At 43.3% G+C, this 23156-nt stretch overlaps 1 protein-coding gene across 13 annotated transcripts in view; it reads left to right on the top strand.

The window, feature by feature from the left end:
* The first annotated feature begins 4896 nt into the window (after positions 1-4896).
* LOC146357376 (MAX gene-associated protein-like) overlaps positions 4897-23156 on the top strand; it is a 92250-nt gene continuing 73990 nt past the window's right edge. For 2 of the 13 annotated variants that reach the window (XM_084846145.1, XM_084846252.1), the window contains exons 1-6: positions 5111-6778; positions 8261-9388; positions 14618-15572; positions 16321-16420; positions 19739-19831; positions 21760-21891. In XM_084846145.1, the coding sequence (XP_084702271.1) occupies positions 8301-9388; positions 14618-15572; positions 16321-16420; positions 19739-19831; positions 21760-21891 (2368 nt within the window). In that variant the 5' untranslated portion in view covers positions 5111-6778; positions 8261-8300. The other 11 variants (XM_084846180.1, XM_084846163.1, XM_084846154.1 and 8 more) reach the window with 11 other exon arrangements.

The following is a 23156-nucleotide window of genomic DNA, read 5'->3' on the forward strand; positions in this document are numbered from 1 at the left end:
ATTGCTGGGAGAATTATCAATAACCTCCGATATGCAGACGATACCACCCTAATGGCAGAAAGTGAGGAGGATCTAAAGAGCCTCTTGTTGAGGGTGAAAGAGGAGAGTTTAAAAGCTGGTTTGAAACTCAACATTAAAAAAACTAAGATCATGGCATCTGGCCCCATCACTTCCTGGCATATAGAAGGGGAAGAAATGGAAGCAGTGACAGATTTTACTTTCTTGGGCTCCAAGATCACCGCAGACGGTGACTGTAGCCATGAAATTAAAAGACGCTTGCTCCTTGGGAGGAAAGCTATGGCCAACCTAGACAGCATAGTAAGAAGCAGAGACATCACCTTGCCGACAAAGGTCCGTCTAATCAAAGCTATGGTTTTCCCAGTAGTAATGTATGGCTGTGAGAGCTGGACTATAAGGAAGGCTGAGCGCCGAAGAATTGATGCTTTCGAACTGTGGTGCTGGAGAAGACTCTTACGAGTGCCCTGGACTGCAAGGAGGTCAAATCAGTCCATCCTAAAGGAAATCAACCCTGAGTGCTCATTGGAAGGACAGATAATGAAGCTGAAGCTCCAATATTTTGGCCACCTAATGCGAAGAGAAAACTCCCTGGAAAAGACCCTGATGCTGGGAAAGACTGAAGGCAAAAGGAGAAGGGGACGGCAGAGGATGAGATGGCTAGATAGCATCACGGATGCAATGAATATGAACTTGAGCACGCTCCGGGAGAGAGCGCAGGACAGGAAGGCCTGGCGTGCTATGGTCCATGGGGTCACGAAGAGTCGGACACGACTGAACGACTGAACAACAACAACAACAACTCTGCATATAAGTTAAATAAGCAGGGTGACAATATGCAGCCTTGTCGTACTCCTTTCCCAATTTTGAACCAATCGGTTGTTCCATGTCTGGTTCTTACTGTTGCTTCTTGACCCTCGTACAGGTTTCTCAGGAGACAGGTAAGGTGGTCTGGTACTCCCATCACTTTAAGAATTTGCCACAGTTTGTTGTGATCCACACAATCAAAGGCTTTAGCGTAGTCAATGAAGCAGAAATAGACGTTTTTCTGGAATTCTCTTGCTTTCTCCATGATGCAGCGAATGTTGGCGATTTGATCTCTAGTTCCTCTGCCTCTTCTAAACCCAGCTTGTACTTCCGGTAGTTCTCGGTTCGCATACTGCTGAAGCCTAGCTTGTAGGATTTTGAGCATCACCTTGCTGGCATGTGAAATGAGCGCAATGGTGCGGTAGTTTGAACACTCTTTGTCGTTGCCCTTCTTTGGAATTGGAATGTAAACTGACCTTTTCCAGTCTTGTGGCCACTGTTGAGTGTTCCAGATTTGTTGGCATATTGAATGCAGCACTTTAACAGCATCATATTTTAGGATTTTAAATAGCTCGGCTGGAATACTGTCATCTCCGCTAGCTTTGTTGTTACTAATGCTTCCTAAGGCCCACTTGACTTCACTCTCTAGGATGTCCGGCTCAAGTTCAGTGACCGCACTATCATGGCTATCAGGGACATGAAGATCTTTCCTGTATAGTTCTTCTGTGTATTCTTGCCACCTCTTCTTAATCTCATCTGCTTCTGTTAGGTCCCTGCCTTCTTTGTCCTTTATCATGCCCGTCTTTGCACAAAACGTTCCCTTGAGATCTCCAATTTTCTTGAAGAGATCTCTAGTCTTTCCCATTCTGTTGTTTTCCTCGATTTCTTTGCATTGTTCATTTAAGAAGGCCTTCTTGTCTCTCCTTGCTATTCTCTGGAACTCTGCATTCAGTTGGGTATATCTTCCCCTTTCTCCCTTGCTTTTCGCTTCCCTTCTTTCCTCAGCTACTTGTAAAGCCTCATCAGACAGCCACTTTGCTTTCTTGCATTTCTTTTTCTTTGGGATGGATTTCGTTGCTGCCTCCTGAACAATGTTACGGACCTCCGTCCATAGTTCCTCAGGCACTCTGTCTATCAGGTCTAATCCCTGAAATCTATTCCTCACCTCCACTGTATATTCATCAGGGATATGATTTAGGTCATACCTGAACGGTTTAGTGGTTTTCCCGACGTTCTTCAATTTAAGCCGAAATTTTGCAAGAAGCAGCTCATGATCTGAGCCACAGTCAGCTCCAGGTCTTGTTTTTACTGACTGTATGGAGCTTCTCCATCTTTGGCTGCAAAGGACATAATCAATCTGATTTCGATATTGACCATCTGGTGACGTCCATGTGTAGAGTCGCCTCTTGTGCTGTTGGAAAAGAGTGTTTGCTATGATCAGCATGTTCTCTTGGCAAAACTCTATTAGCTTTTGTCCTGCTTCATTTTGTACACCAAGGCCATGCCTGCCTGTTATCCCGGTGATTTCTTGACTTCCTACTTTAGCATTCCAATCCCCTATGATGAAGAGGACATCTTTTTTTGGTGTTAGTTCTAGAAGGTGTTGTAGGTCTTCATAGAACCGATCAACCTCAGCTTCTTCGGCCTCAGTGGTTGGGGCATAGACTTGAATTACTGTGATGTTGAATGGTTTGCCTTGGATTCGTACTGAGATCATTCTATCATTTTTAAGATTGTACCCCAGTACTGCTTTTCCCACCCTTTTGTTGACTATGAGCGCTACTCCATTTCTTCTAAGGGATTCTTGCCCACAATAGTAGATATGATGGTCACCTGAATTAAATTCGCCCATGCCTGTCCATTTTAGTTCGCTGATTCCCAAGATGTCGATGTTCAATCTTGCCATCTCATGTTTGACTACCTCCAGCTTACCTTGATTCATTGATCTTGCATTCCAGGTTCCTAAGCAATATTGTTCTTTACAGCATCGGATTTTCTTTTCACCACCAGACACATCCACAGCTGAGTGTCCTTTCGGCTTTGGCCCAGCCGCTTCACTCTTTCTGGCGCTACTTGGAAATACCCTCTGCTCTTCCCCAGTAGCATATTGGACACCTTCCGACCTGAGGGGCTCATCTTCCGGCATCATATCTTTTAGCCTTGTGATACGTTCCATGGGGTTTTCTTGGCAAGAATACTGGAGTGGGTTGCCATTTCCTTCTCCAGTGGACCACATTTTGTCAGAACTCTCTGCCATGACCTGTCCGTCTTGGGTGGTCCTGCACGGCATAGCTTATGGCTTCACTGAGTTACGCAAGCCCCTTCGCCACAACAAGGCAGTGATCCATGAAGGGGGTGGGATGGTAGATCCTTCAGCAAAAGAGTGGATTAGAGGAGGGAGAAGGGCTAAGAGCCAGGATGCCTGGATGGATGGGTTGAGAACTGAGGTTTCTGGGTGGAGTGCTGGTGTTATTTGATCAAAGCAGGTGCCAGGCCTCTAAAATGTTTTTGGGCAGGCATTGGATTTGAGTGAGTAGTGTGTTTGAATGAAGCTTGTGTCCCGGATTTAAAAGGTATTGAAATAAAGTAGTTGTACAAATATTGCTCTGTTACATTTCTGAGATATAAACCTGGAAATTAAGGCTTAATTCAAAAACCTAAGCAGGTAAAACAATATTTTAAATCATTACTGCAGGTAGCACATAACACTTGTTCTATTTGAGATTCACTGGTTGTCTACTTGTTCCCTGGTTAAAGTCAAGGTCCCAATGCTCACTTTTAAAGCCCTTAACTTTCTGAGGCCAGGATATTTGAGGGAGTACCTTTATCCTTCCTGTACTTTTAAATCCAGGGATGAAAACCTCTTGGCAGTCCTGCGATTTGTCATGCTGACGGCTATTGCTGAATGGTCTTTTTCAGTGGCAGGCCCGCAAGCTCTGGAATCAGTTGCCGTTAGATGAGACAGATCCAGAGGACTGACGCTATTACAGGATTTGTAAGCTTTCCTCGTGAGGCATGCATTTTACAACCAAGGTGCTTTCAAGGCCAACACCCTGTTTTATTGTGTGAATGTTTTAATCTAACCTAATACTTGACTGTGATCGCTGTAACTTTAATGGTAATTTGTTTCACTCCGGTTGTAACCCACTTTGAGAAGAATTATTGAAAAGCGGGCTATAAATCTGCCATATGTATGTGTGTGTGTGTATTTAAATGTAGTATTAACTGATGGAGACGAGGGCATCAAAGAGGAAGGCAGCAGCGTCTGAGCTGTTTCGAGGAGCAGCCCCCCTTGCGCGGAATGAATAGCGTGTGCTTTCTGATGCGCAACGAGGGCTCTCGGGTGCAACGGATTGAGCTGGGTGCGTAGACCGTTGGGCGCGGCCGAGTGCGCGTGAGCAAACGGGCGCAGGGAGACGCGTCGGAGTTCTCGCTTCGCGCGCGTAGAAAACCAAGGGCCGGCCGTGAGCGGGAAGCGGCGCAGCCGCAGCCTGAAAAGAGGCGGCACCTTTGCCAACCGCTGCCTGCGGGCCATTCTCCTAAGTAGCGGAGAAGGCGGGCGGCCGCAGACAGGCAGCACTGGGCTTGACGCTAGATGGGCGAGGCTTTCCCCTCAGCGTATCCCGCCCGGGGAAGCCGACACGCTCCCTCCCACGCTTCTTTGCAGTGAGCCGTGGATAACTGGTAGCGCCCGGAGGGCGCCCGCCACAGTACCAAAAACTGTTGAGTGGGAGGGAAATGCCCGACACAGGCGCCCCTTGAGAGCACCCAGGACAGCAAAGCCACTGCGCGCCCAAGCGCTTCGAGTGAACGTCCTGGGTTACGGGGGTGGGGTGGGGGGTAAGGAACTGGGGGGGGCTCTTAACTCGAGCAACGTGAACAGGGACTTCCACTCGTTAAACCGTCTCCCCCCTCCCCCCACGAATCAAGTGTGCGCGTGTCAGGGTGACAGAGGAAAAGCAGCCAGAATTCCAGAACGTTCTTTTCCGTAGCCGCGAGCTATCTGAGGAAAAGCTAACCGGGCAAGCGCAAGAGACAGGCGAAGAGGGGGAGGGAGAGAACAGACGAGCCACGGGCACGTGACAGCCTGCAGGCGAGTAGGAGGAGGCGCGCGGGCCCGCACCGCGCGTGCGCCACTTGAGGCGCGCCGACGACGTCACATGGGTGCGTGCGCACGTTGTCCCCCTTCGGGTAACACACGATTTGACTGTGAACATAGCAGGAGGGGGAGGGGGTTCCATCGCCTCGCTCGCAATTGCACGGTAACTGGCGGGGCGTGAGAGCGGGGGTGGGGCAGGGGAAGCGTCTAGTCCGGTCCCGTCAGGCCTGCAGCCGCGCGCGCGGTGGCTCGCGCGCAACTTTCCGCGTGGCTCGCACACCTCCTGCCGAGGGTTGGCGTCAGCTGAGAAAATTAACACCCGTTTGCGGCGGCCATGAGCGGGCGGCTCGAAGCCTATGAGGGGGAGGGGCGGGAACGAACGAGAGCGCGCAGCTCCCCGCGTGTCAGGGAGGTTCCTCACGCCACGCGGGGCTCGGAGTTCGAGGCGTCTTCGTGTGTGTGTGTGCGCGCGCGCGCGTGTGGGATGAGGCGCGGCGCCTGGACGCTCGGCTGGCGGATGCGCTTACGCAGCGGCCGCGTCGTGCGTGGCTTTGGCTCGGTCCAGATGGGTCCGGGGGGGGGCAGTGCGACCCTGCGATCGTCGGGGCGGGCACGTGCATGCTGCAGCTGGAGAGGCCGCCGGGTTTCGAGCGCGCGCCACTGAGCTGCGGGCCTTTGGCTTCCTTCTGCTCGGTGCTGTTCTAAAGTTTCCCTCTCTTTCCCCGCCCCTGCACCCCTTGTTGACCCAGCAGCGTTGTGGCGGTTTTGCGTGTTGGCAGCCTACGTTCCTTGGCTGAGCCTTGCATTGCGCTGCGTTATCTGGAGCGGGGAGGAGACGAGGATTTCTCCTTGGAGGGTAGTCCCCTGCTTTCTGCTCGACCACGTGACTTTGCGAGGTGCACAAGTTGAAAAGTCAACAAACACGAGCAAGGATTGATAGACACATAAACAAATCGTATTGCTGGGTCATACCTAAGCAACCACAACACCGCAATCTTAACCATGTTTACTCGGAAGTAAGTCAGGCTTACTTCCAGGTAAGTGTGTTGAGGCTGCAATATTCTGGTTCATCTGCCATTTTTAACAAACAGACTTCCTGGTATGCGTTTCCTATTCTTTATTCGGTAATGGAGAGGAGGCAAAATTCCAAACGACTGTAGACTTCGTTACTATTTATCTGCTCCAAGGCAGGATTAATTCAAGGCAAACCCCACTTTAGGGAGTAAAAGCATAAACACTGATTATTTTAAGCTTTGTGACTATGTTCTTACACTCTATAGGTGCAGTTGATTATTTATGTGCAGTGTATATAGTGCTTGACATGTTGTTTTTTAATTGGTGCTATAATTGTTTGGTCATGATATTGTATAAAGCGGTTAAAATTACCCCTTCAGTAATTTAATAATTATTTTTACAATATTGCTATTACACTTTTTGTATAGAACTAAATGTAGCACTCCCTCTCTCCACCCACCCCCATATTAGTATGAGGATAATATTAACTTATAGATATTAATGATGGATGAAGGAAGCAATATAATTAGCACTTTAAGTACGGTCTAAAGATTTTTTTTTCCTGCTATGTATTAGAACTCTGAAGGTGGCACTAAACTGCATTCCAGATCCATCTTGCTCTGGAATACTACCAGTTGATATGAATGGGCTTGTTATGCAGTAAATGTGTTGTATGTTTTATATTCATCAGTGTAACAAACTTGATGAGTTTTAAACTTAATAAGGAAGGTTGGTGTACTGTTGTGTTTTCATTTAGAAGGGGGACCATTGGCATTTTCTGAGCTGCATCGGGAAAATTATTTACATACGTTTTGTCATTTTAAAAGCAAGTTTAAGGCTCCGGTGAGTAACTTGTCATTCCCTGATCCTAAACTTTTATGCATTTAGAATACTAGCTATAGTATCCACCAGTAATGTTGCTCTAAGGTCCTGTGATGCCAGGGTAACATCACATTTTGTCATACAGCTCTGGTGACATTGAAGGTACACTATGCTAAGTATAGACTATCAGGTGCAGTGAGTGTTAGGAATGTGCTGCTTCCCCAAAAGTACTCATTATATTTGTATCCCACTGTTACTCAGGGAACTAGTGGTTCCCCCCCCTTTCTACCCCCTCCCCCAGCCAATTTATCCTCATAACAACCTTGTAAGTTAAGTTAGGCTGAGAGATAATGACTGGTAGAAGGTCACCCATTGAGCTTCATGAATGAGTGTAGATTTGGACCCAGGCTTCAGATACTTTTAAAGAATGATGGATAATGCTAGAGTTGTGTATTTAGTAGGTTCAAGCTATGGTGGGGAGATTCCCTTCTGCCTTTGCAGGTGCAGGAGATCAGTAGTTTAGAGGGGTAAGATTAATATTATTTTTGCTCATCAGTACCATAGGATTACTTTATCCATGTGTGTTTTCTAGTGTCACTGCATAACCACACTCAAATGAGGTAAGGATAGTAACAGGTTACTGTTTCCCAGTTATATAAATATAAGCAGAAAAGTTCAATTTTGTTACAAAAGAACTAATACTCTTGTGTGGTACTTCAATGTGCTGGCTAAAGAAACTTAATGAAGATAAATTCTGTTAGGGTTGGTGTTGTTTTTCCAGCTTAATATATGTATGCATAATATTTAACTGTTTTGAAATTACCATTGCAGGTTTTTTTTAAAAAACACAACAATTTTAATTTTGTAATACTACTTCTGTTTCCACTATTTCTAATTGGATTTCCTCTTAAACTTAGTTTTGTGTAAGCATTATAGGTTGGTGTTTCTTTTAATACATTCTCCCAGAATTTGAAATAAAAATCTTGAACTGGATTCAGAGAAATTGCCTGTGAAAGGGAGAAGGTGACTTTTCTGTCCCGCTGAAAAGTCTCTCTCACTGGGAGCCGGCTGACTAGGGCGGGATGTGTCAATGAGGCTGAGCCATAAAGGGGAGATCCCTGCAAACTGGACAGAGGTGCCTCCACCTAATTTTTAGGGATCCTACTCCCACAGCCCCCCATGCTACAGCCAATCCCATGGACTTACTACTGTGGGCCAGCAACAAGGTCAGTGGGATTTAGCCAGGATTAATCTAATTCTAGGGTTGAGGCCATTTAGGTTTTGATTTCCTTTTAGAAGGTCAAATATTTTACATACATGAATATATTTTGTAGTTGCTAAGTAACTATATATTTTGGCTATATTATTGGTGAAGCAAACAATAGCAATGTATTGTGATAGTACATACAATGCCTGTGATATGTTTTGAAGAAATTCTTTATAATGTAAAATGTATTGCCCAGATTATATGGATTTTTGTTCTGTTTCACTGATTTTTTTCAGGATGATAAGCATGAAGGAAAAACTGTCAGAACGGTGAAATATGGAGAACATTGGAGAAATTTCAACAGTTCCCATAATGGAGAAGCAACCAGTTGTATTGGGGAACCAGAATGGTGGAACAGCGTCAGGTGCAGCACCTGCTCTTTATGTTATTGTGAAACAGAGTACTGGAAAAGCTGACCAAAGCGCCTTGGTTTCAAATCGAGATGACTGTGGTCTTGCCAGCAGCACAACAACACCAATAAAACCTAAAGTAAAGACCTACCTTCCAGCTGATTGCACCTCGGGAAGCATTACTGTTACACTGGACAACAACAACATGTGGAATGAGTTCTATCATCGCAGCACAGAAATGATTCTGACTAAGCAGGGGAGACGGATGTTTCCATATTGTCGATACTGGATAACAGGCCTAGAATCCAACCTGAAGTATATCCTGGTCATGGATATTTCTCCTGTTGACAACTTTCGCTATAAATGGAATGGCCATAGTTGGGAGCCCAGTGGGAAAGCAGAGCCCCATGTGCTGGGAAGGGTATTCATTCACCCAGAATCACCTTCTACTGGTCATTACTGGATGCACCAACCAGTGTCTTTCTACAAACTGAAACTTACTAATAATACCTTGGACCAGGAAGGGCATATCATTCTACACTCTATGCACCGCTATCTACCTCGACTACACCTGGTGCCTGCTGACAAAGCCACAGAGGTCATCCAGCTGAATGGTCCTGATGTCCATACCTTCACTTTCCCACAGACAGAGTTCTTTGCTGTGACTGCCTATCAAAACATCCAAATTACACAACTCAAAATAGACTACAACCCATTTGCTAAAGGCTTCAGGGATGATGGACTGAGCAGTAGACTTCATCGTGATGTGAAGCAAAATGGTAGCTCAGAGCAGGAAGGAGGTAGTGTTACTAGTTCTCCCAGCAATCACAGACACTCCACTGAAGATGGTATTTTGGATCCAGAACACAGAGGTCTCGAGCCAGCATTTAGTGAGATGTGTAACACAGATTTGGAGAGAGAATCACTCAGTCCTTACCATGATTTCCTCGGTTTTATGGAGACAGATGTGCATGGGTGTGATGGTCCGATATTAAAGCATAAACCATCTGAAAGGTAGGTTTTGATTTAACTTTTTTTTAACGGTAGTCAGTATTCTCACAGAATTGTCAGATATATTATTAGCTTGTAAGCACCATGGGTTGTATCCAGTGGTATCGTTCCGCTGATGGAAGCAGTCCCATCAGCGATTCCGCCTCCCTACTGTACTCCTTCAAAATCTGCTCTGAAGGTCCAGGAAATGCTCAGGAGCAGATTTTCAGGTGGCAGTGGAGGGCTAGAGGAGGGAGGAAAGAAGGAGGAAGTTCCATCACGCTAATGGATTTCCACTATCATGACAAACCATTTTGTACTACTTACATCCCGTTCGCCCCCTCCCCTGAAAGCATTTCTTAACTTGTCACTGCAGTGTTCATTTACTTTTAATTCTACATATAGTAGGAGTTCTTATATTTTTTGAAATATTTACATTTGTGGGCCATTTTTATATTCTGTGCACTTGTTGGTCAAGTTGTTGGTACAGTGTATTTTAAAATGGAGAGAGAATATTTTGTATTGTATCCTTGAGAACCCACATTCGTAATCATACTAAGAGGACATTTTATAGAGAAATCCTCAGAAGCCTTCAAAGCAGATATGGCCCTGAAGACTGCTAGAGAACTTTATATAAGCCACTCAGCTCTTTGTAGGAAGAGCTCTGAGTATGTAATTTCGTAAACAGGTTTGGGGGTTTTTAATAGATATTCCTGCAGAATGCTTGACTTAAACCTATCCCTTGTCCTTTTAATCTAGGAATGTTCACTAGGTTATGCAAAAAATTTTTTACAGCTTGCTGAGAACGGGCCTTCCTAATGAGTAAAGGATGAGGCTGGGATAATTTTCACCTAGTTGAAAATCACTTTTCTATACATATGTACCTGGGAGAAAGTCTCACATAACACAGTAGGCCTGTTCAGACATCACGCAAAGCCACCGTGGTTTGTGTTTTTGAGTGAACCATGGTGGCTTAGCGTGTTGTGTGTGGGTCAAAATTCTGACCACGATGGCTAGGAAACCACCCTGGCTAACCACCCCCTGCAGTGGGGTTAAGGGTGCCCAGGGTGGCTTACTGTGTCGTGATCTCCGTTGTCAAGATGGGTGCTCTGTGTGAAAAAACAGCAACCATAGAGATGGCAACCTAGAGCACCCGCCACTTCTGGCGACTCTCTAGGCAGTGTGGGTGGACTCTGTGGTCACTATCGCATAGCAACAACTGGAGTGGTTGGCGCATACCATTTCCCAGTGCGATGGCCGCTGTGATAACAACATGGTAACCATGGAGTGGGGATGGGTAAGTAAACCACAGCGTGCCATGTGGTTTCCAGTCATGTGATGGGTATGCGCGTTGTGGTTACCCTAACCCTCCCCGCTCCGTAGTTACCCTAAACACCCTTCCCCCTTTCACATGTGAATAGGGCCAGTGAGCATTACTTCTGAGTAAGCATGTTTAGAATTGTGTTGTAGAAGTCTACATGGTTTCCAGTCTGCCTATGCTTCCTTGTGGCATCACTATATCAAACTGAAAAGGTCAAAGTTGCTGAACATGCATTTTTACACTTTTCAGTAGGACATATTAGCATCTCCTGAGCCAATAGCATATGGAGTACATGCTGAAGTCCAAACTACTGCTAAACATTCAGGCAGCTCTGGCAGGGTTATCTGTTGGAAGCCAAACTCCGCCTATTCCCTTCATTGGGCAGCAGCCTTGTGGAAACACTTTTCAAACCTTTGAGCACTAACAAGCAGTATTATGTAGAGCTCTCCCTTCTGTCATAGGCATAGCAAGAGTTTGAACTTTAGACTGGGGGCAGAGTTACTCTGGGCCTTCTCATGCCTCAATCCCCAGCATCCATTTTAACAGTTAGTCTCCTAAGCTTCTCTTTCTCTGGCTGTGGCTGGTGAAGAAACCAGTTGAGCATGGAGTTTGGGTTACAGAGTCTCCTCTTTCCCCAGGAATCTTCCCCATGAGGGCTAGCATAAGTTGGGAGGTAGAGCACTTGTAATATGGTGGAGAGAAGCATGTGCAAAGTACAGAGTGTGGAAATGACACTTCATCGTGATTGGAAGGGATTCTTGAATTTCAGAAGAGCATACCCCATAGGGGCTGCATGCATACTTACAAAAGCAAATTTGCTACAAATTGTATTGTTGTTGTCTCACCAGTAACATAAGGAACCTTCTAACATACAGTTGAAGCTACGTAAGAGCTGTCTAAAGTTCTTATAATTTCAAACATACTGTTATACCAAATTCTAAGTCATTGCGCTATTCCTATTATGGGCACTGGGACACAAAGATTGTATGTGTTTGTACTTACAATGTATTCTACAGTACAAAACAGATGAAACAAATATTTACGAAATCGGTAATTTCAAAGAATTTACAATTTTACAAAGCTTCATATTATTTCAACAACTTGCGGCAACATATTTCCTAGAGCCAACTAACTAATTTATACAGATTGTATCATGATGTTCCCCAACAGAAAGTAGGGTTGTGCCACATCTTATTGTTCCAATACAACTAAAAAGGCTCTACTTTTCAATGAATCAGTCACTTTATGACTTCCTTTCCGTCATACTTATCATATTTGTTTAAGTATGAAATATATCCTATGCTCTTATATGCTAATCTTCAGTAGGTGGTAGGTTCATCTTTTTCCATCTGTTACTTACAGCCAAATACACTGCTGTTAACAAATATGCAGCTCTTTCAATATCCTTTGGTAATGATTCTTTGACAAATCCAAATAAAACTGCCATTGGGTCCAAAGTAGGGATGTAAAATTACCAGAAATGTTGAAGCCATGGCGGGGGGAGGGGGGAATGGAAAATATACACTGTTTTAGTGCTCTTTACAGATCTAAAGTCACTTTGTTAATTTAGGAACATAACTGTTCGTACAGTGTTTCTCTCATGTGGTTTTTAGAACTATATTGATTGTCTTCTGTATCATCTAACCAGAACAAGCCCAGAAACAGAACAAAACCCAAACTGCTAAGATTGCACATTTTCTTCACATGTTATGATATGATGACTCTAATTACATATTGGGAATCTGAGCATGATAGCTATTTAGGAGCATCCCTAAATATCAGTGAAAGATAAATTACTTCAGCTTTCCCCAACCTGATGCCTCCAGATGTTTTGGATTACAGCTTCTAGCATTCCTGACCATTGGCCATGCTGGCTGGAGCTGAAAGCCCCAAACATCTGTGGGGCACTAGGTTGGGGAAGGCTGCATTAGATCAATAATCAATAAGCATGCTGGGAATCTTACAGAGTATTAACTGCTCCCCCCTTCAAAATTTCCAGAACTTTTAAATTTCTAGTCTTCCTATAAAAGTCTTCCTGTTTCATTTGTAGAAATCATTTTGCGGGAGTAAAGGCTGAGTAGCAATATATGAACATCTTGTCTTAAATACTTTATTTCTCCTATAAGAAAATATTTCATAATCCAAAATTGTTCAATTTTTCCAGTTTTTCAGAAAAAACAAAACAAAAAGGGTCCTTGGAAAAACCTGTTTTTCTCCTGAATTTTTTGTTTTTTTCTAGGCCTTCACATACCTAGTCCAAAGGTAATTTGTATCCTGTTATACTCTGGATTTCTGTTAATTACAGTTTAAAATACGTTAATTTTAGGACAAGACCAGAATATATGATACATGTTTCCCCTGCTAGAACAGGGGTGGGCAACTTTGGGCAGTCTGGGGGCCAATCCCCCCCCCCCCGGCCTGCTGCAGGCTGCACTCCCCCTGCTGTCCTTGGGCCAGAAGAAAAAGGGGATAAACAAGCTAAACCTGTCAATTTAAGCCCCCTTAGCGACTATAGAGACTTAGTATGGACAGATTTAGCTTGAAAATAATACCTAATTTTGTTTGGTTACTTACATTTATGGCATGCCCTCACTTGCATGTTTTCTTATTCAGGATGTTTTTTAGTCAGGCTTAATATAGAAATTCAGAAGGATTTCAGGGTCCAATCCTATGCACGCTGCAACTTGCAGGACTTTTTTGTCTAAATGTGCATAGGATTGCGCCCTTAATTGTAAAGAGAAGACATGACTTTTTCTCCCTTTTTTTAAAAAAGAAAAAAATAGGGGCAGTGGGGGCAATGGAGATGGAGGGGACTACATTCAGGCTGCGTGTTGCCCACCTTTGTGCTAGAAGTACACCTCCAACATGGATCGCTTACTCCAGCATATATTTATCAAAACCTGTGAGGTGTTAGAGACAGTATATTAATGAACATTTAGGGAAGTCAGTTTATTACTTAAAATGTTTAAACATTTGTATCTATGCAAATAGTTGGTATTAAAATTGTTTGCATAAAATAATACAGTTAAAAACCTGCCTTTACAAAAGTGAACATTGGAGGGGAAGGGAGAGGAAGAGCACATGGGAAACAAAATTTCCCAGGTATTTCTGGAAGAAACAAGAAGTTGATCATCTAACAGTTCTGTGCTGCAAGGAACACCAGCAAAGACCCAGTATGTATAACATATCTTATTAAAATGACAGATTAAGAAGTGTCAGGAAGTAGCATACTAAATTAATAAATATGAAGGTAGGTCTACTATCTTCATGGGATGGACTCCTAGATCGTCTTAACTGGTTTAATTGACCTGATGGGAATGAAAGCCCTCATTGTAGATAAGAGTATGTTTTTAACATTAATATTCTTAACCCACAGCAGAAAGTAGGTTATCTTTTCATTCTATTGTTTAGAGTGTACTCTATTTTTTACTCTGTTGTTTAGCTCTTTTACTCTACTGTGATATAGTAATCCCCAAGCGCAGGGTGACACCTCCATCTGAAAAATAGTTTGGTTTAGGCACATATTATGTTTCTGTGTGTGTGCACATGCTAGTGATTAGTCGGTGTTCTCTTTTTACAATTAAGACCCTTTTGAGTTCCTATATTAAAGTTGGCTTAAAAACCATCCTGAAAAAGCAAAACTTAAGTGAAGACATGCCCTAAATATAGGTATATCTATTAACCAAACAAAGTTACATATTTCAAGTGACTTCAGTGCTAGTGTTTTGTTGTAATCTGACACTCTTTAAGAGAGATGGAGGTGATGCCTCTAAAGAAGAGTATTTTGTGGTTATCTGAGTTACAGCTGTTTACTTGAACCTTCTATGCTTATGCATCATTTACATAGGTCTTAAAGGGAAAAGGGGATACACTGCTTCTGTTTTTTAATTGTACATTTTCCCTGCTTAGCATTTCATTTTTTTCTTATCCAGTCCAATAGCTAGCCCTTGTCAAAGCATCTCTCACTTGGCATCCCCACTGAACTCAAATGGAGGCATCAGTGTTGTTATTAAAGAAGAACCAGTGGATGACTATGATTATGGGCCAAGTGTGTGTATGGAAGAGATAAATGTGAAACGGGAAGAAGCAGATAATGTGGCAGTGGACTATTCCAATCGCAGTCACTCCATACTGGGACAGCAGCTGAAGAGAAACACTGAAACAGGCAAAAAGGAAATAGAAATTGGATCCCAGAAGCGACCACAGACCAGCCAGTTGGGTGTTGCCAAAGCAAAAATGTTAAAATTGGATAGTGGAAAGATGCCTGTAGTGTACCTAGAGCCCTGTGCAGTCACCAGGAATACAGTAAAGGTCTCTACTCTTTCACATGCCGTATTGTCACCTTCTAAGAGTGACACATCTCCTTTGAGTGATTCAGTGGATTTTATGCCTACTTGTTTTGAAAATAACAGTATCTCTAGCCCTTTTGCAGCCATGGAAACAGAGCACATACCAACTGGAAAAGAGTTATCTGAAAATTTGACACAGAGATGTTCTTCAGTAAGAGAGATGCTATGGAAAAATACTGAAACATGTAGCAGCCTCACCATAACAAAGAAAGTCTCCAGTTGTAGTCTCAAGACCACCGCATACAGTGGCCCTTCTTTAGCTAAGCTTATCTCTAGGGCAGGGAAGACAAATGCACTGAAAAATAACATATATTGCAAGAGCATTGTTGGTAACCAAAATGCTGGGCTGTCTGCACCACGTAAAAGAGGAAGACCACGGAAAATAAAGTTCCCTGGAGTTGGGAGACCACCTAAATATACTGGAAAGTCAATCAAAACAAGTAATTATGCCTCTTTGGGGCCTGGCAATACCCATTTGGATGTTAAGCCTGATCTTGAGGATGTGGATGGTGTGCTCTTTGTATCCTTTGCATCCAAGGTAAATTTATATCTGAATGAAATGTAGCATTGTCAGAATTGCTAAGTAGCATTATAAGGGTTGTACTTAAGTTACAAACCTGAAGGTATATTTCTTATTTGACATTGAACAAAGGGATCTAAGTGTTTGCTTAAGCCTGGTATTGTGGGTTCTCTATATTATAACAGTTTTAATTCTTACTAGCCCCAAATGTAATTATTTATGTCATGAGTGAGGTTTCTATTCTGATGTCTGTATCTTGAACAGTTTGCTTTATAATTGTTATCCTTTGGTAGTTTCCTAAGGCAGCAATCCTATCAGGATAGGGAGCCGCTTCCGAACTCGGAGGCAACTGCCTATCCAATTCACAGTGGGAGGAGCACGGAGGGAATCCTCTCCACCACACTCCAGCACACCCTGCATTTGTGGCGAGATGGCTAATTTCAGCTGTCTAGCCAGAGCATGGAGGGGAGGCAAGACGACGCATAGGAAGCATCGTACCAGCACTTCCGCACTCCCCACCCCTGGGACTGCCCCCTTCTGCCCCACTCCACACTGCTCTTACGAGCGTGGAGCCTGGGGAACTATTTGTGCCGCCTACGAGGGGGAGGGAAAGGGAGGCAGTTCTCTGGGAACTGACCAACCCTGTGGTGGTCTAGCCACTGTCTAGGGGCCGTAGGATTGCACCCTAAGTTACTTTTGTTTGTTTTTAATATAAGACTAGAATAGTATTTTGGCAAGACATATATTTTATTCTTTTTACATACAGGAAGCTCTGGATATCCACACTGTTGATAGATCTGAAGAAAAAGAATTGCAGAATAAACAGGCTCCTTCACTGGCTACATGTGATCCATGTATTGATTCAGGTAATAATGAGAGTTCAGTTGGCTAGCTAAGGTTTTTTAAAATGCCAATTGCATCAGTTGCAGGGGACTGATAATTAACAGGATCAGAGCAGACACAGAGGGGGAGTTTAACCTTTTTCTTCCCTGTTGTGGTTGGCTAGAAAGGGCCAAACTAGAAATGCAAATTTAAACATTTTTAAAAATGCAAATTGTATCAGCTGTGGGAGCATGACTGATAATTTTCAGGATCACATTCAGAACAGGCATTGAAGAGAAATTTAACCCTTTATTCTGTTGCTGAGGAAAATGCCTCTTCTAAACCTTATATTGGCTTGGGGTGGTGGTGGAATCCGCCATTGATGCCAGTGGTGGGTTCCCTCCCAGTGCAGTGGAGGGATTTTGCTCAGGCCTGCAGCAGAAAATGAAAGGCTTAAATTCCCCCTTGATGCCTGCTCTGATCCTGTTAAGTATCAGGCAGGGTATATAAAAATCAATGTTTTTTAAAAATGTACTGTATTTTTAAATTTTAACTTGGCTTTTTTGTTTAAAAAAATCCTGAATAAAATACTAAATTTCTCATTTAAGAAAAATAACAAATAAAATTTCATAAATATGCTTAAATCTACATTTATCGATTCATAAAGATGAATTAAACGCTCTGTTATGCTTTGTTATACACACATTGAATTATCTAACATTCAAGCATTGGCATACATTGCAGCTTTTCATCTCTTTCATCTTTTTGAAAGTTTGGACTTTCAGTTTCTTTTTATCTGACTTAAGTCATAGGCCAGATGTCAGGGATTCCAAGCCCTCCAGCTGAGTAGTGAGGCAAGAGAGGCTCCACTGTGCAATCCACAAACTGTTTCATTCAGTTAATAGCACCTCTTCACACCTGAAGTGACTACAAGGCTGGGAACTGTCCTCTGGGCCTAATTAGCTAAATAGTGCTTTTGTTAAGAGAGCTACTGAAAACGGGGCTGTTGCCTCTCCACTAATGGATGGGGTTCTGTTGTGTTCAGCAGGCTTTTTCTGGGCTCCTCCTCCCGACCCAACTTCTGACAGGCAGCCAATCTGGTGAGACGCCTCCCATTTCCTTTCAGCTCCACCCGCTTAACTAGGTGGCAAGCTGTGGCATCTGTCAATTCCACCGCTCCCTCTCCCTGCAGCAGAGGCCAGGTCCCCACGGGGAGGGAGGAAGATAGTCTCTGAGCCTGGCCCTCCTGCTCGATAAGCCTCTGGGAAGGTTGTCTGCTGCCTCCTGGAGAGCTTTGTGGAATGTCCTCCCCCACTACCTGTCTTGGCTGGGCTGGGCTTCTTCAGCTCCATCTCCCAATCTGAATCAGTGTCAGAAACCAAAGTAGGGAGCTTGGGCCCAATCCTGACACTAGATAGATTGTCGTACTGTGCTTATGTGCTAGGGGAGCTGGGCCATTCAAAACAGAGGAAGTTGTTAAGTCAGAAAGACAATATGGTAGCCATCATCAATAAAAATGGACGATTGTTTAAAAATAGAAGAAATTGATTTTTAAAAATTTAAATCTGATTTTTTGAGTTTTTCTAAAATGGAAATATTAAGTTTCTCTCAAATAATTAGGTTACATTAAATCTGGATATAAGCATGGCAGCCATACTGTAACATTCTCAATGGAATCAACATTCCTACCAGATTCATTGAGTTAAATGAGGCCTTTCGAATGGAAATAAAGAACCAATCTGATCTTTTGTCAGATACCAATATTTATACTCTGCCTACCAAACATAGACATTTCATTTTCACCTGATGAAAATAAACTGTTCTAATTGGCCCAGTAACTGTCCAACCTTGCTTTGACCTATGAGTAATCAGCATTTAGCTTTTGTTTGCTCATTTGTTTTTGTAAGGGCATGAGTAGGCCAAGATGACAGGGAAGCAGAAAGGACCAACACTGGAAAGAAAAAGATAAGACTAAAGTGTCCACTGTACATCTTTCTGTATTCCTGCACTTAGACTGCAATCCTGTAACTGCCTCTCTGGGAATAAGCCGCACTGAACTCAATGGAACGTATTTCTGAGTAAACATCTATAAGATTGTGCTTTTAACAAACTGTTATGGGTGCTGGTCATTGGAAAGACCCTAAATGGGAAGATTTTAAAGTTGTTCCCTCGATAGGTTAAAAAGAAAAAAGAAAGTATGCAAAATATATACAGTGAGACAAAGAGATACGAAGTCTCCTTGTAGGAATGAAACTCTGTGAATGCTACTTGATTTAGTTGTAAATTAACATGGTTTAACGATCAGATTTGCATCATTGTTTAGGAAAGATATGAACAAATTTCAGTGGGGAATGTTTAAATCTACCTCTTTTCTTGCTGATCTAAATAATTATTTAAATCATTGCTTTAAATTGCATGGATTTCATAGAATAATGGACCTGGTTATTCAGCATTTGGTGGCAAATTGTGGGTGAATTAATGAACCCACATGCGAGCCACATCCGGTTTGCAGCAACAACCTACAAATGCCCCATTTGTAAGTTGTTAGTGTGATGTCCAAACCTGGACACTTTGGGTTGTTCATGGGCTAAAACAACCCAAACTTAACCCATGGGTTGTTCTTAGGTTAATTTAGGTTGATTAATCCACAATTTGCTACTGAATGTCGCCATTATTTGCAAACAGTCCCATAGAGTTAGAACATGCTGTTTAGGCCATTGAGTCCAACCCCCGCTCAGTGCAGGAATCCACTTCAAAGCATCCCTGACAGAAAGCTGTCCAGTCTCTGCTTGAATAGCTCCATAAACGGAGAACCCACTACCTCTGTAGGCAGCTGGTTCCATTTAAATCATTCCAGCCTGTTACCAGCCCCTGCATCTGATGCAATTTGTGTTTTTAAAAACCTGCACATCTAATTTGCCCTTGTAGCTGCGTCTTTCTCTTTTTGGCCCAGTGTGTGAAGCCATCCAGCTCTGCTGAGTTTGCCCAGCTGAGCAAGTGCAGCCCAGCTGACTAATTACCTTTGCTTTCATGCCCTGGTCGCTCCCCTAAGAGAACTGGAAACCCATACCCACTTTCCAGAGCAATGCTAAGAGCGTTATCTAGGGGCTGAGGTTCTTTCTCCTTCCCCGACTTAACATTTTAGTTCTAAGGGCAGGGGTTAGGAAGGAGCAGCTGCCAGTAGCTCAGTTCTGTTGAGAAACAGTGTAGCCTTGGAGTTGAGGAGGGGAGAATGTGGTGTGTCTGCAATAATAGCCCTCTCTCTGGTTTGTGGGATTGGGGTGGGAAGGATTGTTGCTTAGGCAGCTGAATCAGAAATAGTAAAGATACTGAGAAATCTAAAAGAAATATATATTTGGCAGATGCTCAAAGGATACAACAGCTGGAAAAAGAATTGTTGGAAGATTTGAAGTCTTTTAAGTACAAGCAAGTGATACATCCTAGCCTTCGAGAAGGTAGGTGTAAGTTTTGTGAAGTAGTAATGATTTTCTGGTTGTGCTGGTCATGTGCATATTACATGCAATGTATTGGAATGCTGTTAATTATATTGATTGAAAATGTTGGGAGCTCATGTACATTGTCATTTCACTGCTATCAGAATATGTGTAGTTTGTGTCAAAGGGTTCTTGATTGGCTTAGACTTGGATGTACTATCCTTTGAAAAGCATACCCATCGAATAATCAAGCCAGACAATTCTGATCATGTGGAAACTTTCTCCTTAACAAGTTATCACTTTTGAAGACTTGGGTTTCAACCAGAGACCAGTCATATCCTGACCTTTACTGTTTTTCCCCTATATATTCATTTATTGACTTGGGGCGCAATCCTATGGGGATAGGTGGCCGCCTCCGAACCTGGAGGTGACCGCCTATCCAGTGCAAGGCAGGAGAAGCACGCGGGGGATCGTTTCCTCCACGCTTCTCCTGCCCTGCATTTGCAGCTAGACAGCTGATTTCAGCTGTCTAGCTGTGGGAAGGCGGAGCAGGAAAGGAGGCTGCTGGATAACACACAAGATGTGTCGTACCGGCATTTCTGTCTTCCCTGCCCCTGGACACCCTGTTTTGGCCGCTTCACGCTCCTCTTCAGAGCACGGGGGTGTTCTGTGCTGCCTGCGAAGGAGCACAGAAGTCGGGGAAGGTCAGTTCTCCGGGAACTGACCTTGGAGCATAGGCTCCAAGGTCGGTTCCCAGAAAACCACATATCCTATGGCCGTCTAGCCACTGGCTAGCAGCCATAGGATTGCTCCCTTATTTATTCATTTAGGGTAATTTGTATGCCACTTTTTATTTGAAAAAAATTCCAGTGCAGCTTAAAAGATAAAATCATGATAAAATTCAGTAAAACCTAAAATTAAAACAATAAATGATAAAAACAATACAAGCTCATTAAAATAATCAGGGATAGCTGACAATTCCAGTGGTTGGGGGAATACATAGGCAAACAAGTTTACATTTAGAATGCAGTCGTGCAGACAGGCTGCTTAATTCTGTTGACCAATGCGCACAGGATTGCAACTCTATTACATACATTTTCAGTTTGCTAATATTTTGCCTATATTCACAACAAGACAAACAAGACACTTCGTGTCTTGATACTTGAGCTTAGCCAGAAATAAACACTTAGAGACGAGCTGAACTCTGCTTGCACAATTGGGTTTTCCTAGCTCCTCCTTCTAAAAAGCCTGTACTGAGGGGTCAAGAGACCCTCTGCAACAGGGTGTGGTAGGGCATGGGGAGCTGCAGTGGGATGGGGAAATTGGGAGAAATTGGTGGAGCTGGTTTGTGCAAGCAGAAATGTTTCTGCTCACACAGGATATCTCTGGATCCAAGTTGTAGTGGTAAATGGGAGATGGAAAGAGTGAAAATCCAAGTTAGGACTGATGCAGGCTTAATGTTAGTGATGTCTAAAACCATTGTTAGGAGATCAGGTATGGACTGTAAGATTGTTCCCCTAGCCCCTCTTCTCTCCAGTACAAATTCTACTTACCCTTCCTACATCAGCTTTAACTATAGTGATGTGGACATGAATGCAAATGTTGGCTGGGGATTAATTGCTGTGTATCTAAGCCACATGTGATGCTAACTAGGTTTCTTCCTTAACTTGAAACTAGAGTTTAAAGTATGTTGGTGGGAACTTGGTTAGCATTAATCTTGGCTAATGTAATGCCAGTGTAATGCTTAAGCTTCCCTAAGACTGTTGGAAGAATTCATACTAAAGAGGTAAGGGACTGGAGAATTGATTGGTATGTTACCTTTGTATTCTATGAAATGGAATGCTGGCCCAGAGACAAAATGGTGGTGTTCTTTGGTTTATATACAAGCTTTGTATTTACCACTGTTCTGATAGTTGTATAAAAATTTAGCTGGCATTTTCTTCTTGCAGTGGGGCTAAAGCTGAATTTTGTGGACCCCACAATGAGCATTGATCTAAAATATTTGGGTGTGCAGCTGCCACTTAGTTATTCAGATGACTACATGTTGTGGAAAAACATAGGGATCAATTCCAGTTCTGCTGGTAAGTCAGCATCTTTCTTAATGCAGTGATACTTAAAACTTGAGTTACACCGTAGGTTTTCATCTTTAGATGTTGTTTGAAGCATTTCTGCTTCAGAACAAATCATGAATGCTTCTACAGTGCCTTGCATAAGTATTCACCTTGACTTTTCCACATTTTGTTGTGTTACAGCCTGAAATTAAAATGGATTTAATTAGGATTTCTTGTCACTGATCTACACAAAATAGTCCATAATATTGAAGGTGTGTGTGTGTGTGTGGAATCTACATTTTTTACAAAATGATTTACAAATAAAAAACTGAAAAGTCTTGATTGTATAAGCATTCACCTCCTTTGCTTTGACACCCCTAAATAAGCTCTGGTGCAACCAACTGCCTTCAGAAGTGCAATTGGTGTCACATGATCTCAGATTAAATACACCTGTTCTGGAAGGCCCTGAGATTTGTTGGAGAACATATCTAAACAAACAGTATCATGAAGACCAAGGAGCTATCAAAACAAGTCCAGGATAAAGTTCTGGAAAAGCACCAGTCCGGTTGGGATTATAAATTAAAAAAAAAATAAAAATCCCAAACTATGAACATCCCAGAGCACCGTTAAATCGATTATTACAAAATGGAAAGAATATGGCACAACCGAGGCTGTGCCTAGACAAGGCCGCCCTCCAAAACTCAGTGACCTGGTAAGGAGGGCATTAGTCAGAGAAGCAACCAACGGTAAATCTGAAGGGGCTGGAGAGATCCACTGCTGAGATGGGAGAAACCGTCCATGGGACAACTATCACCCGGACATTCCACAAAGCTGGGCTTTATGGAATAGTAGTGAGAAGCAAGCCATTGCTGAAAAAAAACCATATCAAATCCTGTTTGGATTTTTCCAAAAAGCACGTGGGAGACACAGCAAAACATGTGGGGAAACGGTTCTCTGGTCTGATGAGACCAAAAGTGAGCTTTTTGGCCTTACTGCAAAACGCTATGTTTGGCACAAAGCCAACAGTGCTCATTGCCCCAAGAACATCATCCCCACAGTGAAATGTGGTGGTGGCAGCATCATGTTGTGGGGATGATTGAAGGCAGGAGAGATGGAGCCAAATACAGGGCAATTCTTGAGGAAAATCTGTTTCAGTCTGCAAGGGACCTGGGACTGGGGCAGAGGTTCACCGTCCAGCAGGACAGTGACACTAAACACACAGCCAAAGTTACACTGAAGTGGTTTAAAAACAAGAACCTGAATGTAGTAGAATGGCCTAGTCAAAGCCCAGACCT

Source organism: Heloderma suspectum, chromosome 1, assembly GCF_057233095.1.
Source record: "Heloderma suspectum isolate Gila_16-S chromosome 1, 16-S_ref, whole genome shotgun sequence".
In the NCBI taxonomy this organism is placed as follows: domain Eukaryota; kingdom Metazoa; phylum Chordata; class Lepidosauria; order Squamata; family Helodermatidae; genus Heloderma; species Heloderma suspectum.